Source organism: Parus major, chromosome 3 (genome assembly GCF_001522545.3).
Source record: "Parus major isolate Abel chromosome 3, Parus_major1.1, whole genome shotgun sequence".
Lineage (NCBI taxonomy): Eukaryota > Metazoa > Chordata > Aves > Passeriformes > Paridae > Parus > Parus major.
The window spans coordinates 36,518,734-36,537,102 of record NC_031770.1 but is presented as its reverse complement, the minus strand read 5'-3'; the positions used below and the strand labels follow the sequence as shown (position 1 = coordinate 36,537,102).

Here is an 18,369-nt window from a genome sequence, read left to right as displayed (position 1 = left end):
GCAGTGTTAGGACTGTCATTAGTGGGAGTGACTCCATAATCCCTTCCTCTACTGATTACCAGAGCTGCGCACACCAGGATGAGCTTCTTGTTCTTGAAATCTCATGACTGTTGTCAAGTATTAGACTCCACTGACAGTAATGTAGCAGCATCCCAGCACAGGCTGTCTGCTGGAAGGAAAGAACAGCTCAACAGCTGCATTTAGGATGATGCAGTTGAGAAAATAGCACATAGATATAGAGCTGCAGTTTACATCATTATCTGCTGCCTCAAAGGCTATGTCCCCCCCTTACCCAAGGAAGGGAAGCCTGCAGCTGATGAAACTCCCTGCAACGCGTTTCCTAACCCCACCCAGTGCTGCCTTGACGTGGCACATTCTTTCCCCCCGCCCTAATAACCACGTTCAAATTATTGGCCAGAGAGCTTCTGGCGGGCTCCAGGCAGCTCAAAGTGTAGCAGAGCTGAGCCCTGCCAGGCAGCTGAGGGCAAGCACTTCTCTTACCCTGGAGCCAGTCTCACCCTCTCTCAGTGCCTGCTTGTCCCCTCCATGATACTCTGCTTTGTTGGCTGTTGTAATCTGTGGAGCCCTGGAGTGGCCACTTTACTGTGACCTGTGGCCAAAAGAACTGAAGAAGTCATTTGGCAGAGCACAGCTAACACAGGTACCTGTCAGCAAGTTCACTCAGTATCCAGTATCCCTCAGAGTCTGGGAAGGAGGAAAAATGTGGTTATGCACTCTACACTGGACAAAAGCTTTCACAGTGGGCTTTGTGACTCTTGGCATGTTTTCTATCCCTTCCAGTGAGGGCTCTAGCAGAAGACTGTTTATGTGTCAACAGCAATTATTATGAATTAATGCAAAGTTTTCAAAAAGCCCACCAAAAAGTATGCCCATGCAGCTACTGCGTCCACAAATCTTATATTACAGAAGCAGTCTTTCTTTTGTGCTCCTGAGTTGCTGATAAGCACCATGCAATGGACTGCTACACAGAGGGAACTGCCAAACCATGTAACATAAATCCTGGAGTGTGGGAAAGAGAGAATAAAAATCAGTGTCTTCCATGTGGAGGGGAGAAGGAACAACAGGGCTAAACTACTGCATATAAATTACACAGTAAGGGCAAGGTCTGCAACTGCAGCCAGAGTAGAACCATGAGTTGAAGGTTTCATTCTGGGTGATTAGACAGGGGTTCAAGCCAAGGCTTAGCTGGAGACTCCCTGGGACAAACTGCTGCACTTAAAGTGGCTGCTTTTTTATGAGGAACAGAATTACTGAGCAATGATGCCATGGAAATACCTATGGCAAGAGGTGTAGGTGAGAGTACCGTGTAGCTTCGAGTAGTACCAGGCAGGCAGAGGCAGGCTTTGCTGCCACCAGCTGAACTGGCTACAGCTACACAATTCATGAGTTCCAGTTCCTCTTAGACTTGGGGGGGAGATAATTTATTAGGTTTTCCAGCATTAAAACCTGACAGGCAGTATAAAAACTTTTTAGCGTATTTAAAAACACTGGCTCTTTAAAACACTGTTTCTTTAAAAACTCCAATTCTTTAAAAATACCCAATGTGGCTGAGAGTTAAGGAGGTAAGGGCTTAAAGAAAAAATCTAAAGTTCTTGTCACACCTTCTTTGGGTCGTTTTGCACTAGATCCTGCAGGAGTCTTGAGCTTGTTCTTTGCCTTGGCAGGAGACCTGGAAGCCACAGGCTTTGCATTGGGAGCTGCTTCTGGAGCCATGGGAGGGCTGGGCTCCAGGAAAGAGCTTTGCAGCTCCAGGGCAAAGTGGTAGTCCATGTGCTCTGGGAACTCCCACACCAGCACAAGCTGGCCACACTTCTCACAGCGCTGCTGGTCCCCTGGAGAGGCAGGAGGCAGCAGGGTGAGCTCAGGAGAGGGTGGCAAATTCTGCTCATTTCCCTCCATAGCTGGTTGTAATTTCAGAAGGGTCCTGGAGCTGGGTGGAGTTGAGGGTGTTAGTGTAGCATCTGATGGCAACTTCTCCCTGGGAAGACTCTTGCATGGAGACCTAGGGCTGGCATCACTGGGACTCTGCTTCACAGGGGACTCCAGGTCACACTGCACAGAGGCAAGTCCAACAGGCAAGCCAACAGCAGCTCTCTCTTGGTGCTCTGGGGAGCTGGGAACAGCTGGCTCTGCAGTGGCAGTACTGGGCAAGCTGGCTGCTGCCGCTGCCTTTTGGAAGAATGACTCAATAGCACTAGCTGGCTTCTGCCGAAGCTCTTTGCTTGGGCTTCTGAAGAACTTGACCCCAGCTCTCCCACAAGACGTGGGATTTTGGCTGGTGGTGGCAGTGCCATCAGGCTGGGTATCACCCGTCAGGAAGGTGGCAATGCCTGTAGAGAGGGTGACAGGCTCTGAGAACTTGCTTGCCGAGAGTTGCACTGAAATCAGTGGTGGAGACCTGCAAAGGACAGACCAACATCAGCTCAGACACCAGCCTGGAAAGCAAGAAATCTTTTGAAGTAAGACTCTAAACAACACAAAACATTCACAGACAGGGGAACTGTAGTATCTGGCAAGGGATGGGAGAGATGTTTGCTCTGACAAAGTTAGTATTGCTACCTCCAGAACAGACATAGCAGACCATGCTGGGTAAAGCAAACCCATCTTTCCAAAGCAGCAATTCCCAAAGGAAGGGCATTGGAGCAGGAGCAGCCAACTGCCAGCCTGGACTTTCAGTCCACTACAGACTGAAGCTGCTGTGAGATGAGAGAGCCCTATGGGAGCAGCAGCCTTGTCAGAGTTTAACAGACAGGACCTTCTTGCCTTCACTGCAGAGCAGAAGGAAGGAAGGAAGGAAGGAAGGAAATACTGAAGACAGGAGTTGTGTACTGATTTTTCTTCCTGCCGCAATGGCTTCCTTACAAAAAACTTTGTCCTTAGGGTAGGACAAGGTTTAGCTAACTTCTTCAGCCCAGCAGGGCCAGGACAGCCTCACTCCAGCTGGAAAAACCCCAGCTAGTAGCAATCCTCAGCTCCAAGTACAGAAGTGTCTCACCAGATGTGGGGCTCAGAAGAGGCCAGGCTGTCCTACCGCTAGGTCACTGCACTCTACCGTGAGGGTGCTGGGAATCACTTTTCCTGCCACTCAAATTAACTTGAGTTCCTTTCCAATAGGTCTCTGGCTCCCACATCAGAACCAGTCCTGACAGAGGTGTCCCACTTTTTCCCACACTCACCATGCTGCCTGGTGAGCCCCAGCCACGTTGCAGTTTTGGATGAGGGCGAAGGCGTCATTGCACATTTTCTGTGCGTCATAGCGGGACAGGGCACACAGACGTGACAGGCGGGTGTCCCCTTGCTGGCGGATCACCACCATCAGCTGCCGGGCCACACGGTGGTTCTGCCGGGAGAGTAGAGCTGTGCTTCCAGCGACTCCTGCAGGAAGGGGCAGGAACAGCCGAGGGGACTGTTCCCTGCCTGAGCCCTCCCCAGCCCCACACCCCCCTGCCATCTCCCGGTGGTGGGGTGGGACAACATGCCCTGCCTGGTGTGATTGCCAAGGGATGGGATACACAACAAGTGCTTGTACAGCTGTGCCACACGTCCCACACGTGGGAAGCAGCTAGTCCAGCAGAAGAAGGAAGGTGCAGTGGCTTTTAAATCCCTGCATCCTAAAGCATGGGACAAGGACTGTTCTTAACACTGTTCCCTGCAGTGTTCTGGGTGAAAACCATCCTGCCTGGCCATGCTCCCACAGACCTCTTTACTTGGGACACCTCAGCACACAGGCACCTATCTGTGGGTCAGCAGATTTCTTCCCCTCCCACATACCACCCTCAGCTTCCTGCAAACCACTCATGGTGCAAATGCACTATGTGCCTCCTTGGGTCCCTGTACTTCTTCTCCTTACCTGGCTCCTGTCCTTGTTCAGTCTGGATTCCAGCTCCAAGGCCAATTGCAGGAGCCAGTGCTGCACCTAGACAAAGCAAAGGTAACAGACAGGTTGGGCCTCTGCTCACAGCAGTACCACAATACAAGAGCAATGCTCTGCACACTGGGGAATGCTGGTGGGGGATCAGACTGGAGAGGACAGAGTATTGTAAGGCCCCCTATCTGTAGCAGACCTTGAGAAATCAGTCCAGCTAAGATTCCACACTGCATAAAAGGCCTGAAGTGTTACTACTAGACTTTGCCAGGTAATCTAGGTTCCCTGTCCTGGACTTCTCTTTGCATCTTCCTACAACTCAGTGGGAACCTTACCCCAGATAACAGCTAAAGCGCATCCTGCTTCTTTCTTTGGGATAGTTACCTTCCTTCTAGCAACCATGCTCTTGAAGCTTGGCACTGTGAATAACTTTCAAACAGCACAGGGCCAGTTTTGGTTAAGGAAATTACAACTAGGATGGACGTCTTTGTGCAGGAGTTTGCCAATGCATATCTGTCAACAGGAACTTCCAGAGCTCAAACCACCTTCTCCCACTGAGCCTCTATTATGCAGAAAAGTAGGAGTTTCACAAGCTAGTCTCAGTTACTGGTATTCTTATCTTCTCCAGTGTGAAAGACAAGCCTTATGTTAGATGTAGGCTTCTCCTACCGCCTTCTGTGTGGCCAGGGCTGACTTCCCAGGGAAGTTCTTGCTGCAGCCAATAGACTGGGGCAGGTACCGATTTTTGACAGGTTCCTCTTCAATTCCTCTGCACAAGTCATAGAGCCAAGACCTGAAAGCCACAGGGAAAGCATGAGAGTAAGGCAGCTACAGACAGGCAGGCATCACTGGGCAGCACATCAGTCTCCTGCTGAACTTCTGTTCAACTCAGTTGTCAGCTCTCTTGTCCCCAGCACTACAGTTGCAGCTACAGCTGAACAGGCAGGATTCCTTCAGGCCATAACTGCCTGTTAGCACAACTCCTCCACCTCAGTTCACCAGTCTGCAGGGCAGTCCAACCACTGTTCTGGGCCCAGAAGTTGTGCTTCAGGCTCCAGCCCAGCCTTGTAATTTCCTCTGTGATGAGTCTGTCAAGACTGCTCTCTTCCCAGCCTGCAGAGAATTAGCCCTTTGACCCCATTCTTGGATGCTGTAGAGGAAGACTAAGGCACTGGCTGACAAGCAAAGTATTATCCTGGGGAGGGTGCCTGGGAGCAGGCAAGACTGGAAACCTGCTGTGAGCCCAACAGATCAATGCGTCCTAAAGATGTCAATGAAGTTCTACCTTCCAACCTTCCTAATCACAGCAGAACAACCTAAAAGGTTCTGTGACTGAAAAGACCTCTTCATTCCTGCCAAGAGCCAAGTTGTAGTGAGTGGTTCATCATTACCCAGTTTTGTCTCCAAAATGTGTCTGGAGCTCAGTCTCACTGAACTGTGTCAGCTCCCCGATGTACTCTACTCCCAGGATGTCTGTGATAGCAGTGCCAAGCTTGCCTCCCAGGTTACGGCTAAGGCAGAGGAACAAAGAAGAAGAGAAAACACAAATGAAGCATCATGTGGAGACTGACAAGTCTCATTGCAGCAGCTATTTCTAGATGAGGACAGCTGAAAGCTGCTAGGAACTAGCAGGACTAAAGGAACACTTAGCACATAACAGCTCTTCTGCTTATAGTAAAAAGACATGTAAGAGTTGATGAAGGAACTGCTCCTTGGGTCCCCCAATTTTAGTGCTTCACTCTGAGCTCTAGCTGATCCCAAACCATGCTCTGAAGAATGCTTCACATACAGCTTCCTTCTTCCTACACAGATCTTCATTCTTTCCCACACACATCCCTCTCCATCCCTTGCAAGAGACAGAAAGCAGAGAACAGCAGCACAGGTCTGTAGAGCAGGATTAGGGTTCCATTCCTTTGGAGCAGCGGTGCTGATAACACTTCCCTACACCAGGAAAAGTACTTGTGCACAGTGTGAATGCTCAAAAGCAAACCACATCTGTTATCTGTGAGCACATCTGTCACTCACACTGAGAAATAGCTATGGCCCACAGCTGCTTCTGGCGTATACCTGTGCACCCCAGCAGTCATCCTGAGCATAGCCTTACCCTGGGAAAGAATGCCCACAGGCTGCTAGCAGGCTTTTGGATTGTGGTCCCTTCACCAGTAGGGCTGCAACTTCCCCAGCACACTCCCCTGAACTGTCACAGCTGTGAGGGATCACTGGCAGGGTTCCCTCTATTCATTAGGAGCATTGACAAGCAGTTACTGTGGAGCTGAGAGCCTCTGCTGGCTTCTGCCAGCTGCTATCAGTGAGCATCAAATTGCTGTGCTGAGGTGGCCAGGAGCAGCCCCGGGCTGTGCTAAAGCAGCAGCTCCCTGGTACTTACATGCTGCTGACGGGCAGCTGGCTGAAGAGCTGCGGCACAAACCGTGCAGACACCAGTGTCTGGCGGTTGGGCTTGTTCAAGCCACAGGCCAGTTTTGCCAGTGTCTGTAAAACAGAAGAGGGTGGAAACTCTGTTATTATACACCATGTACTGGCCTAATGTGACTCTACCTAACAGCTTGCGCTGCATCACCTCCAAGAGCTGCCTTTGGAATAGTTGCTAGGAATGCACCCAGCACCACTGCTTGCACTTAGGCAGTATCCACCTCAGGATTTGACATGCACTAGCAGGGTACTCTGAAAGCAAAGCTGCTTCCAGGCTTTAGTTCTGTGAATTGCTGGACTCTTACTCCAGGCAGAAAAAGGTCTATCATCTGTTGTGAGTGCTATAGTTTTCCATCAGGCAAACATGTTAGAGCTTCCACAGCATGCCCGTAGTCTTCTCCAGGCTATGTCTCTCACCATGTCTTTTCCTTTCATTTTCTGTGTTTGTTTTGCTTTTTCTCAGCATCAGTATTTTAATCTTCTCTCTGTGAGGTCTTTCTATAGACAGCACTTTTGCATAGTGCTGCAAAAGGAAACCTTTAAAATGCAGAACTGCTAGCCTGGAAGGCATGTTCTCCTATACAGCTTCCCTTTCCACTCTAAGCTACCACAGGGTCAAAAATACACAGACCAATTCGAAGTACGTTTAGCTGGGTGTTTGAGGTTTTATTGAACAACTCTAACAACTTCCTCTTTCACTGCTTTGCCACACATCCTGTAACTAAGCAAAATTTCTTGCCTGCCTACTGAGCTATGACCCTTATCAACGGTCCATTTTACAGGCTTACATACACTTGAACTCATTTCTAGACAAAGTAGATTCCTTTTCAGATGTCCAATCACTGTTTTTCTTGTCTGGCTGGAGACTTCCAAGTTTACCCACCTCCTAAAGTGATGTGCTGCAAGCCAAACCAATCACTGAGACTTCATACGGAGAAATCATTTAATTTTTCTGTCACTTTCTGTAAACGGCACATGCTGAAACAGGATTTGGCATTTCTATAAGAGCACTTATATTACTGACTCATCCTGCTGCTTGTCCACAACTACTCCAGGCTACTTCCTGACTTACTGTGACTTAGCCAAAATCATGCTGGTTGTTTTTTATAAACCATGGAAACAGTCAGCATAAGAGGAGCATAAGAAGCACTGTTTGGTGATTTCAGACTGATTCTAAGCTTTTTCAACCTCATAATTTTCAACTCTAGTTTCATCTCAGAACTTTAACAGCCCAGGTCCTGAGCCCCATATGTGAAACACCTGAATTCATACAAATGTTCCCTCTCTGTTTGCTTCAGTGAAAATACTTGCTTTTAGCAGACCTCAGACAGATCCTCCCAGGATCCCACTCTAAACATCCCAATTTGAGTGCAACTCACTGAACAAAATCATTATGGGAAATAGTACTATTTCCTTCAGTTAGATGCATGCCCTTCAGACAACTTCAGTCATGTTGTCTGCTACAGTGTCATCATCAGGTTATTCAGCTCAGGGTGAGGAGCGTTAGAAATCTTAAGGTTTGACACCTCACAACTGTAGTCTTTACTGCACATTTGGCCACTTGTGCTGTCAAAGAGGGCACATAAATGAATTTGGCATGAGTGGTTCTTGAGAAAAACATGCTATTATCCTCCAGGTGCTGCCAAATTTATTGGCCTCATTCATCACCTGGGTTCCTGATGTACTCTAGCAAGGTACTTCATTAGGAAAGGCAGTTCCTTGGGAGAGTTTTCTGTAGAAAAAACACAAGTGTAAAGCAGGTAATCTTCACCTTGAGTTTCAGGCAACAATCACTAGCCAATTTTACTGACACAAATTCCCAGCAACTCGGAGGCAGAAGAACACCAGACTGGGGCACTGAGGTGAGCTGGGTTGCTTTTTGTCTTTCTGGTGAGTCAGTGTTTACCCTGCTGGCCGTGGGGATTTGGGTGTTGCTCAGCCAGCTGCTGAGAGCAGCCACAGTAGCACTTGGTGCATGACAGCAGCTGCAGAAACAAACGGCCTTTGATGCTGCAGCTACAGAGGGTTTCCTGCTGGGTGAAAGGCGGGTTGATTTACTGAGAGCATCCCTTTTATTCTTCAGAAAAGGTTGGTACCCACCGAGGTCAGCTGGCTGTAGAAGCACAGCACAGTGTTCTGCACTGTAGTGATCTCTGCACTGTGCTTGCTGCTCCAGATACACAGTTCTTCAGGGATATTTTACAGGGATACCACAGTACATCACAATGTCCTTAGTCTCTCAAAAAAAAGTAAAAATGCTGGCATAGAAAATGGAAGCTGGGAGAAGCTGCTAGGAATATCATGGAAGTTCTCTTACTCTTGATTAAATACAGCAAAAAGACAAATTGAACATACCTTCCACTGAAAACTTCTACACCATTTGACCGTACTCAGCTAGCTCATTTCTACCTCACAGTCTACTCTACTTTCAAACTGAGCCAGTACAGAAAAAGTTCCAGTCCCTGTGTACAGCTGGCAGTAGTACCAGCTGTTTCTGCAACAGTCTAAGATGAAAGATATCTTCCTTGAACTCCAAAGCATTTATTTAGTCTTCATTTTCTTTTATTTTTTCTTTTTTTTAAAGTCAGAGCCTGCCTTTATAAAGTCATACCTGTATAAATAACCCACTCTTCTGCAGAACAAAAGGGATGCTCTCAGTAAACCACCCTGCATTTCACCCGTCAGGAAACTGCAGCATCAAAGTCCGTTTGTTTCTGCAGCTGCTGTCATGCACCAAGTGCTACTGTGGCTGCTCTCAGCAGTTGGCTGAGCAACACCCAAATCCCCACGGCCAGCAGGGTAAACACTGACTCACCAGAAAGACAAAAAGCAACCCAGCTCACCTCAGTGCCCCAGTCTGGTGTTCTTCTGCCTCCGAGTTGCTGGGAATTTGTGTCAGTAAAATTGGCTACAGTGACTGTTGCCTGAAACTCAAGGTGAAGATTACCTGCTTTACACTTGTGTTTTTTTCTACAGAAAGCACTTCTGGAAGACTTAAGCCCCTTTTTCTCCTAGTGAACTCACTCATTAGGTACCAGGAATCCAGGCAGTAAATCAGTGGATTGCTGACTGCCCAGCCCACAGTTCTGAGGAAACAACTCCTCCCATTTCCAGATGTCTTATAATTTCTCAGAAGGTGTGATCACACATGGTGGCATTCCCAAGTTGGTTCATCTTCTACAGAGACTTGTAAGTATAGGAGAACATCTACAGCATGTTCTGACTTTGCTACCCAGAGGAAATCAGGCTGATGTGTTATGCACGTACCTTGTTATGTGAGATGCCAGCTGAACACCTGAATCCGGTAGCTGCTTCCACTGCCACCCTAATTTCTTCCACAATTACTGCACCCATGGTCAGCTGCAGGTCAGGACAATCGGGGTTATCGAAAGACAGTGATGCCAACCACTCGTCCAAACCACGTTGCCGCAGCTCCTCTAGAAAAGGGACATAAAAGGGATCACAAGGGGACATGATACGGCACTTCTTGCTGAGCCCAGTAGCATCAGCCAGTCCGAGCCAGCAGCCGGAGGCTTCTGTAAGTGCATTCCAACCACAGGGAGGAAACGCAGGCACCGCAAAAGCCCTTCACTGCGGAAAGCACAGGCCCCATTTACCACGCTCTCGATTCGGGGGAGACAAAGCAGGCGGAGCGGACCCTTCCCGGGGGCCGGGGGTCGGTGCGTACCCTTCCCGCCGGGATCAGCTCGGTGCGCGCCCTTCCCGCCGGGATCGGGGCCGGGCTCTCCGGGCAGTCCCTGCACGAAGGTGCTGGGCAGCAGATCGGCCGGCAGGGGGCGCCCGCGCAGCTCGCGGAGCCGGTGGCGCGCGCTGCCCGTCAGGTCCAGGTACGCCTCGTCGATGCTCGCGCGCTCGATGGCGGCGAAGCGCGACAGCACCTGCATCACCTCCGCGCTGGCCTCCCGGTACCTGCCGGGCGGCGGGCACGGGCTCAGCCGCCGCCCCGCGCCACCAGGGAGGCCCGCGCCGCCGCCGCCACCCCCGGACCCTGCTCTCACCGCGTGAGGTCCGCCTTGCCCCGCGCCTGCGGCACCCGGGCCAGCGCCAGCTCGGGGCACAGCGCCCGCGCCTCCGACGCCCACATCCCGCGGGACACGCCGAAGGCGCGCGCCTCGTAGCTCACCGCGATGATCCTGCCAAGACACGGAGGTGAAGTGCAGGGCGTGTCCGGCCCAACGGGGAACGCGGTGGGACGAGGAGCCGGGATCGCCAAGCCGGCTCGCCTACCTACCCGCCGCCTTGCCACTCGGTGTACTGCACCACGGCGCAAGGGCGGCCGCGCAGCTGAGGGTCGAGGCGCTGCTCCACCTGCATGAAGAAGCAGTCCATGTCTACCAGGGCCACCACGCGCTCCCGGCCCCGCGACATCCCGCCGCCACCGACTCCCGCCCGACTGAGTGAATGATTGAACAACCGCCCGCTCGGTGGGGCGGAGAGCCCCGCCTTGGCCGCCGTTTTGCGGCACCCGTACTTTCCGCGTGGGGCACGCCGGGAGTCGTAGTTCTCCGGGGCGCGGTGGGGCGTGCGCGTGTCCCCGCCGCGACGGTGCGCGGCGCCCGCGTTCTCCCCGTGTCCCCGTGCCCCAAAAGGCGCATGCGCGGAGCTGCGTCCCGGCCGCCCCGCTCGTCCCTCCCGTGGGTGGCCGGTGGCGCGCGCCCGCCGCCGCCGCCATGTCCGCCGAGCAGGTGAGCGGCCTCTGCGAGCAGCTGGTGAAGGCGGTGACCGTCATCATGGACCCGGCGTCCACGCAGCGGTACCGCCTGGAGGCCCTCAAGGTACCGCCCGACCGGGAAAGGAGGGAGAGAGGGAGGGAGGGCGCCGGGCTCCGGCCACGCGGGCGCCCCGTCCGCACGGCCCCGGGGCTAGCGAGAGCCTGGCGGGCCGGTCCTGGGCGTCCCCTGAGGTGCTGGGAGCCGTCAGCAGGCGGCGGGGGCCGGGCGGCCGCGTGTCCCCCGGCGTGCTCAGCAGGGATGGGGCTGCCACCTCCTGCCCTGCTGTGTAACTGCGTGTACATGTCCCGGCCCTCGCTCCCCTAGTTCTGCGAGGAGTTCAAGGAAAAGTGCCCCATCTGCGTGCCCTGCGGGCTGAAGCTGGCGGAGAAGACGCAGACGGCCATCGTCCGTCACTTCGGCCTGCAGATCCTGGAGCATGTGGTCAAGTAAGTCAGCTCGTCCCGTGCCGCCGAGCCGGGGAAGGGTCCCGGCCTGCCGCCACCCAGCGCTGGCGTGGGATCTGTGCCCATTCCGGCACCTCCCGCCCCACGGAGGTACTTTCAGGACGCAGGGAGTTTGTTCTACAGCAGAGGATAGTTTCAGTCCTGCTCTGTTTTTCTGTAAAAGAAGAAGAGGAGAGAATTGCTTTCGGGCAGGTTGGGAAGGTGAATTCACTGAGCTGTAAGACACGTTGACATCACAAAATGAAAATAAGCACACTGGGTTACCAGTAGGTCTTTGGAGTGTTCTGTCATTGGCCTCCTGCTAACAAAGAGGCTTTGTATTAGTTCTGAGATTCCTTTCTCTGCCGCCTCTACAGACCTGATGCTTTGTGCTTTGCTTCTGGTGTCTGCTGACCTCGGTGGGGTACGCCCATTTGCCAGCAGCAGTTTTAAGTCTGCCTATTTATTAAGGGATTGGGTGCTGGCAGAGGCAGGGAGCTGTAGTGTCTCTAGTTCAGGTAAAGAAGCAATGGTTCCTTGAGATTCAAGTCAAGAGATCCTTACAAATGTTTTGATTTGCTTTCCTTTTTGCTTGTTTGTGTACTTTTAACAGATACCGCTGGAACAATATGCCTCGCCTAGAAAAAGTTTATCTAAAGAACAATGTTATGGGCCTCATATCCAGTGTAAGTACCTGCTGCCCCAGGCTGTTCTCTGAAATGTGAGAGCAAAAGTAAAGAGTACTCCAGTTAATTAGCACAGAGGATCTGGATTCAGCTTTGTGTTTCATCGCTTTTTTACTTTGCATCTCTGGTTGTTTCAGTGTTTATCTTGTCAGATGAATAGCCATGCTGCCTCACATGGCAGGAAGTTGTGAGGCTTGTATAACGTATATAAGGTACTTTTTGTTTTTTTAGGAGGAAATTCAGTAGCTATGGATGTTCTTGTTCTTTGTAAAAATATTAAAGCCATTATCTTAGTCGTGTCTTCTCTGTTGTTGTGATTGCTCTTGTGACCAGGTGACCTTCTTTTGAGGAGAATCCTTCTGGTTCCCAGAGTTTATTAGCTATGGATGCTTGGGAGCATAGGAGTGTCATCTAAGGTAGCTGCAATGAAGAGCTGCCCAATGTGTTTTGTTTTGGTTTTAGTTTCTGTGGTTTAGAATGTTTGCAAACTCTTGTCTTTCCCAGGTCAGAGTTATAAATCCCTGATGCTTGATGTTTTGTGTAACTGTCTCCTTTCTCTCACAGGGAACTCAAAGTATCCTGGAGGAGGAGAGTCACATTAAGGATGTGCTGTCTCGCATTGTGGTGGAGATGATCAAGCGGGAATGGCCTCAGCACTGGCCTGACATGCTTAAGGAGCTGGATACCCTCTCCAAGCAAGGGGTATGAAACATAGCTGTCTGGTCTCTTGCTTGCTCTTAGTATGGGGTTCAGTCTTCCATCATCCTATGGAAACTCTTTACTCACTCATGGTCAAGTGAGACAGGTTGGTGATGGAGTAGAAAATCCCTGTAAGATTAAGCAATCCTGAGATGACTTTAGTAGAGAGAAGGCCATCAAAGTGTGACCTATGTCTTCATGCATGCTTGCTTTCTCTCCACATCTTTGAGCTAGTCTCTAGAGATTTTAATGTTTGGACTCTGCTGATAGAGTGTATTTCACTTTGGGATATCAGGAAACTCAGACAGAACTGGTGATGTTCATCCTCCTACGTTTGGCAGAGGACGTGGTGACTTTTCAAACTCTACCCACCCAGCGGCGACGAGATATCCAGCAAACCCTCACCCAGAACATGGAAAAGATCTTCAGCTTCCTACTAAATGCCTTGCAGCAGAATGTCAACAAGTACAGACTCATGGTAAGAGTCTCCTTCCCTTGGGTTTAGTCTGTGCTGGAGGCATTTAGGAACTGGGATACAGCAGCTCATTGGGGAAGCAAGTGCTGAAATTGAAATCTGTTGCCGCCGCTCTGAGGTAGGGATCGTCTGTGGCCTGGGAAGCTGGTGCTGGTCAGAGAGACTGAACACACGAGGCTGATAATGTTAGTGTTGGTACTTAGATTTTGCTAGTGTAAATGGCTTGAGTGGGTGCATGCTTCATCCATACTGTTGGAATGCATGCTGGCACCAGTGGTGTACAGCTTAGTAAAATGAAGGTGTGGTTGTGGCAGAAACAGGTAATTTGGGGTGGTTTATGTAACACACAGTGATTAAGAAATGCCATCCAGGAATCGTGTCTATTCTCTCACACTGCAGTGCCACGTTCCACGTTTGAGGTGATGCACCAAAATGCATGAATTTCTGATGTCTCAACATGCTTCTGGGCCTCTGTTCCTTTTCTCCAAGAGCTCAAGTCAGGAAGTCCTTTTTTTGCGAAGTTGTAGTTAAGAATGCTCTTTATTTTTGTATAAACAGACTTCTTTCCTGAGTTCTTACTTAGAATCAGAAATGTGTAGGTCAGTCACGATGGTGGAGTGGAGTCTACCCCAGTCTATTCCTATGAAAAGGAAGTGGATTTGAGAGTGAAGTACAGTCAAGAAACCAAACTAGAAACAAATTGCTTAGTCATATCTCACATTCTTTTCTTTCACTAATTAAAATCCAGAGTTATACTAAATGTGAACTGGGAAGCAATGAAAAACCCTTTTTCTGCCTGACTTCTGTACACCTTCCTGATGCACTGTCAGGCTGAGCAGCCCCCCTGTAGAGCAGACCGTTTTCTGTGCAGTTCATGGTGGTGGGAGGGTGACCCTTGTGTGTTTTGTAGTCTGGTTGAAATGCATTTCCAGGTAAGGTTTGCATTGCAATGCTTGAGGCTCTGAAGTGTGGCTGCTTCCGCTAACAGTGGAATCTTTCTGATTGGCAAGGTTGGAGCACCCCAGGAACAAGAAGTCCTCACTACTCCACAGGTTAGCCAATCTTTGGGCTGTTTGTGCACAGGGTCATTTCTGAGGGGTGGGTGTTCACCTGTCTGCACACAGACTGGGGGAGATGATGGACAGGTCCCCAAGACTGTATAATGTGCTGTGCTAATAAGTATGATGGATTAATAGATAAACATAATTTATAAGGCGGGTCATATATTAAATGTTTGGGACTCAAGCTGATTAAATTAAAAGTCACTGCGATGAATAGTCCAAACCAAAGCCTTGAAGTAGAAAGAAATGCTTGTGGTGTCTTTGCATCTGAAAAACAAATCAAACTTGTGTATCTGAGGGACTTGTTTGCATTAGGCAAAAAGATGGTACATGCAGTGAGTGCATTGTTGCTGTTAAATGTCCTGGGCCTGGGAGTCAGGCTGTAAATTGTTGCTCCAGCTCTCTCCAGCTGCCTGACCATGGACAAATCACTCTTTCAGACCTGAATATTAAAGCGTCTTTTCAGAGTCTGGCTTTTGGGTGTAAGATGCTCTTAAGAGGTCAAAAGTTTCTTTTATGGAAGCCTCCAGGAAGTACCAAAATGCCTTTCCTTGTCCCCTGTGTCTCCCCGGTGCCTGCAGACTGGAGTGTTACCTTTTGGATGAGAAGGGAATTGTGGCTTAACTTGGCAATTCAGAGTCCTGGTCTTACCTGGCTGGGGGCTGCAGAGGTGACTTTGTTGGCTGGAGCATTATCCTGAATAGAAGACTGTGATGCAGCCTCTTTTTAAGCTGTGTCTTTGAGGATAAGCCTGTCCAGCAATGGCTGGGTGGAAACGTGTGCAGTGGCTGTTCACTTACCCTCTCTTGTTTTCTTTTTCAGAAGACTGATTTGGCTCAGGAACCAAAGGTGAGTGGAGCTATATGGGAGTTATCTCATTAGTAATTCTCAAGAATTACTTGAATTAACCTTCTCAAGTAAGGTTACTTAGGTTAGGCTTTTCCTAGGCTTTCAAGTCTGTTGCTTGTAGTTTCATGCAGATGGATTTGTTCACTCTTAGTACAAACCCCTTGAAAAGAGACAAGTGAGGAGTGGCAGCAGAAGGGTCCAAATATCTCAGTTTCTCAGGGGAATTCTTGGTACTGTTATTTCAGGGAGTGGGTGGCATTAGATGGGAATCTGTGTTTTTCTCTGGCTCTGACCTTGTTCCTTCTCTCTTTTCACAGGCCCAGGCAAACTGTCGTGTGGGGATAGCGGCACTCAACACTTTGGCTGGCTACATTGACTGGGTAGCCCTAAGCCATATTACGGCAGACAACTGCAAGCTCTTGGAGATGTTGTGTCTGCTCCTAAATGAGCCTGAACTCCAAGTTGGAGCAGCAGAGTGTCTCCTGATTGCTGTCAGCAGGAAAGTGAGTTCTTCCTCCCTGGCTCTTCTGGCTCCCTTTTATTTTTCTCCTGTTCTCTTATATAACTTTTCAGACTGAGCAATGATATCTTTGCCCTTTTATCTGAGAACCAAAATTCAGATTTAGCTGATTCTGTTAATGATTTTTGGTGTGAATGTCATGCCAACATAATACATAGAGCAACCATTGGAACCCTTTCAAAATTCTCTGCTCACTTCTCGCAGTTTGAACTTGGAGGTTCTCACTGACCTTCTATCCCCCACTTCCTAGAACTGTGAAGTGGAAAATAATGTTATCAGCTGTGTCACCTGGCAGCTCAGAGAAATGACACCAGGATCTAAACAGGTGATTTGACCCATTTGTTCACAAGCAGCTGAGTGTCAAGGCTGAGTGTTTATCAGCTGCCTGTAAGTAACTAGCCAGTCTTCTGTGAATAAAAGATACCGTCTCAGGGTCAGTTTTGCCCTATGAAGTTCCTGTGGTGGGATTGCTTGGAGACTTTTTTTAGATTGGATACCTTAGAATTATGGCAAGCTTTTACTTAAATCATATGTGGACTGTAAGCCTCTCCCCAGATGGAAAGGAAACTGTGATTCTCCTAATTTTGCTTGCAGATGGAAATAAATATTTATGTAGATGGGAATAAATAGTTATGTTCTAATTGAGGCATGCGGTGTGTTTTGTGCGTAGGGTAAGCTGGAGGATCGGAAGCCTCTGATGGTCTTGTTTGGAGATGTTGCCATGCACTGCATCCTCTCTGCTGCCCAGTGAGTACCATGGTGTTGCTGTGATTTCATACAAAACTGCATACAAATGGCTCTGTAGGTGCAAAAGATACTGTTGCTTAGGAAAAGGAAGCAGGGACTGGATTGAACAAAACCACTATTTCTTTTGCAAAATCTGGAAAACCAGGATTTGGTGGGTTGTTTTTTTTTTTCAAAACCCGTAATTGAAAGAGGAAGAGGTGTAAATATCACAGCGTCCCTGGGTTTCTGTTTTAGCCTGAAACTGATCAGGAGGAGGGACTCTTTCAAAGAGGCAATTTCAGAGGTTTTAGATGCCAATAAAGCAGTACTTCTTGATAATAGCAAAGAAAATCCCACTGCAATAAAATCAAATTGCTCTAGTCCTCTTTTTATCTACAAGATAGACAGCAGTGTGCCAATCACCTACAGTGTGAGTAACTGTGATCCTGTTTTTCCCCCCTTCCCTCGTTCCCAGGACAGCAGATGGAGAAGGCCTGGTGGAGAAGCACTATGTTTTCTTGAAGAGACTTTGCCAAGTTTTGTGTGCATTGGGCAGCCAGCTATGTGCGTTGCTAGTAAGTCTTTATCAATACCAGCAGCAACCCTGGCAGGGCTAGTTTTTAGGGCTGGGGCTTGAGGCAACCCTAATCTAAGGTAGGACCAGGGTTCTCTCTGCACATTTGGCAGCTGTAGGGTTCTCTCCATGCATTTCCAAAAGGCAGAAATGGCTCTGCTGTTAAGTGGGTTAGCTGTATCCTGGCAAGTCATAGGAATGTAGACTGGAGGGACCCTGACTGATGCCAGGGCTTTGCTGTCATCAAGAACCATTTCCTATAACCTCTGTAAAATGCTGAGCTTCACTGAAAATTGGTCAGGTTTTTAGCTGACTACTGCTACAGAAAATCTGGTCCAGGAAATTACTCATCTATTGGAAGCCTTTTTAATTTCCCAGTAAAAATAACTCAGAGGGTATACCTGTCTGTTCTTCTACCAAGACTCTCAAGCTGAAGGAAGAAACGGGTTTTGTTCCTGCTGTTCATCTTTGTAATGCTTTGTGTCATGGTTAAAATGAAATGCAAATTCATACTGTTGGTGCCATGCTGGTGCTGAATTCCCACTCCCTCCATTCAGCTCAGTGCTTCTACAATAAAGAGGGCAGGCTTGTTGAGAGATGCTATTTTTGGGGAGATTGAAGCAACCAGCCTGTAAAAGTGATAGAGCAAAGTAAAATCTCATAAGGAGGGAAAGGAAAAACCAAAAACAACCTTTGAGACGTCATTCCTAAAAAGAATGGACAGCATACAGTGCATTACTTTTTTTTTTTTTTTTTGAAAAAAAAAGTAATTTTGAAATTGCATTTTGAAATTTTGAAAGTGCATTACTACTTGCAGTGACTCCCCTTGCTGTTGGACAGTCAGAGCTGTTAATCCATAATGAAGTAATGAGATGGAGCTTGCTAATTCAGATTCACTTGGGAGAGGCAGCACTGAGCTGTACAGTTTCAGGGATGTTGAGGGCACCAGGCCACGTTACAGTTTCTGAGTAGCAGCAAAACTTGAATTCATGGCTCTGGGCAAAACTTAATTTCATTACAAACTTCCAAGAAGGTTACTGGTCATGGATACGCATATGTTAAATACACAAAATGTTTGGAGAAATTGGATGAAATTTTCTTTGTGTATTTTCTTGTGGAATTCTTCAGTTTGAATTGCACTACTTTGGTACTGCTATGTGGGGTTGACCCAACAGGAGTAAAGTTGTGACTTACGGCAACAGTAGTGGTTGTGAATTTGGTTTTAATGGAACTCCACTATGTGAGAAGTCACCCTTTACTCTTGGATGAGGGTGGTGGTGTCTCCAG

The 18,369-nt window shown here is 48.9% G+C and overlaps 2 protein-coding genes across 6 annotated transcripts in view; one reads left to right on the top strand and one right to left on the bottom strand.

Annotated features, from left to right (window-relative positions):
- Positions 1-1,420: 1,420 nt before the first annotated feature.
- POLH (DNA polymerase eta) lies at positions 1,421-10,784 on the bottom strand. Its single transcript, XM_015621318.3, has 10 exons — positions 10,569-10,784; positions 10,336-10,470; positions 10,005-10,246; positions 9,584-9,753; positions 6,273-6,376; positions 5,278-5,397; positions 4,556-4,679; positions 3,872-3,937; positions 3,198-3,361; positions 1,421-2,419 (listed from the first exon to the last, which is right to left on the bottom strand). The coding sequence occupies exons 1-10, from the start codon at positions 10,703-10,705 to the stop codon at positions 1,576-1,578; spliced, it is 2,106 nt and encodes a 701-aa protein (XP_015476804.1). The 5' UTR covers positions 10,706-10,784; the 3' UTR covers positions 1,421-1,575.
- Positions 10,785-10,935: 151 nt separating this feature from the next.
- Positions 10,936-18,369, top strand: part of XPO5 (exportin 5) — a 28,673-nt gene continuing 21,239 nt past the window's right edge. Inside the window, exons 1-10 of one of the 5 annotated variants that reach the window (XM_033512636.1) lie at positions 10,936-11,112; positions 11,374-11,495; positions 12,106-12,178; positions 12,743-12,880; positions 13,173-13,355; positions 14,363-14,404; positions 15,236-15,262; positions 15,580-15,765; positions 16,453-16,529; positions 16,984-17,083. In XM_033512636.1, the coding sequence (XP_033368527.1) occupies positions 11,008-11,112; positions 11,374-11,495; positions 12,106-12,178; positions 12,743-12,880; positions 13,173-13,355; positions 14,363-14,404; positions 15,236-15,262; positions 15,580-15,765; positions 16,453-16,529; positions 16,984-17,083 (1,053 nt within the window). In that variant the 5' untranslated portion in view covers positions 10,936-11,007. The remainder of the gene's footprint in view (positions 11,113-11,373; positions 11,496-12,105; positions 12,179-12,742; positions 12,881-13,172; positions 13,356-14,362; positions 14,405-15,235; positions 15,263-15,579; positions 15,766-16,452; positions 16,530-16,983; positions 17,084-18,369) is intronic. The other 4 variants (XM_015621314.2, XM_015621315.2, XM_015621316.3 and 1 more) reach the window with 4 other exon arrangements.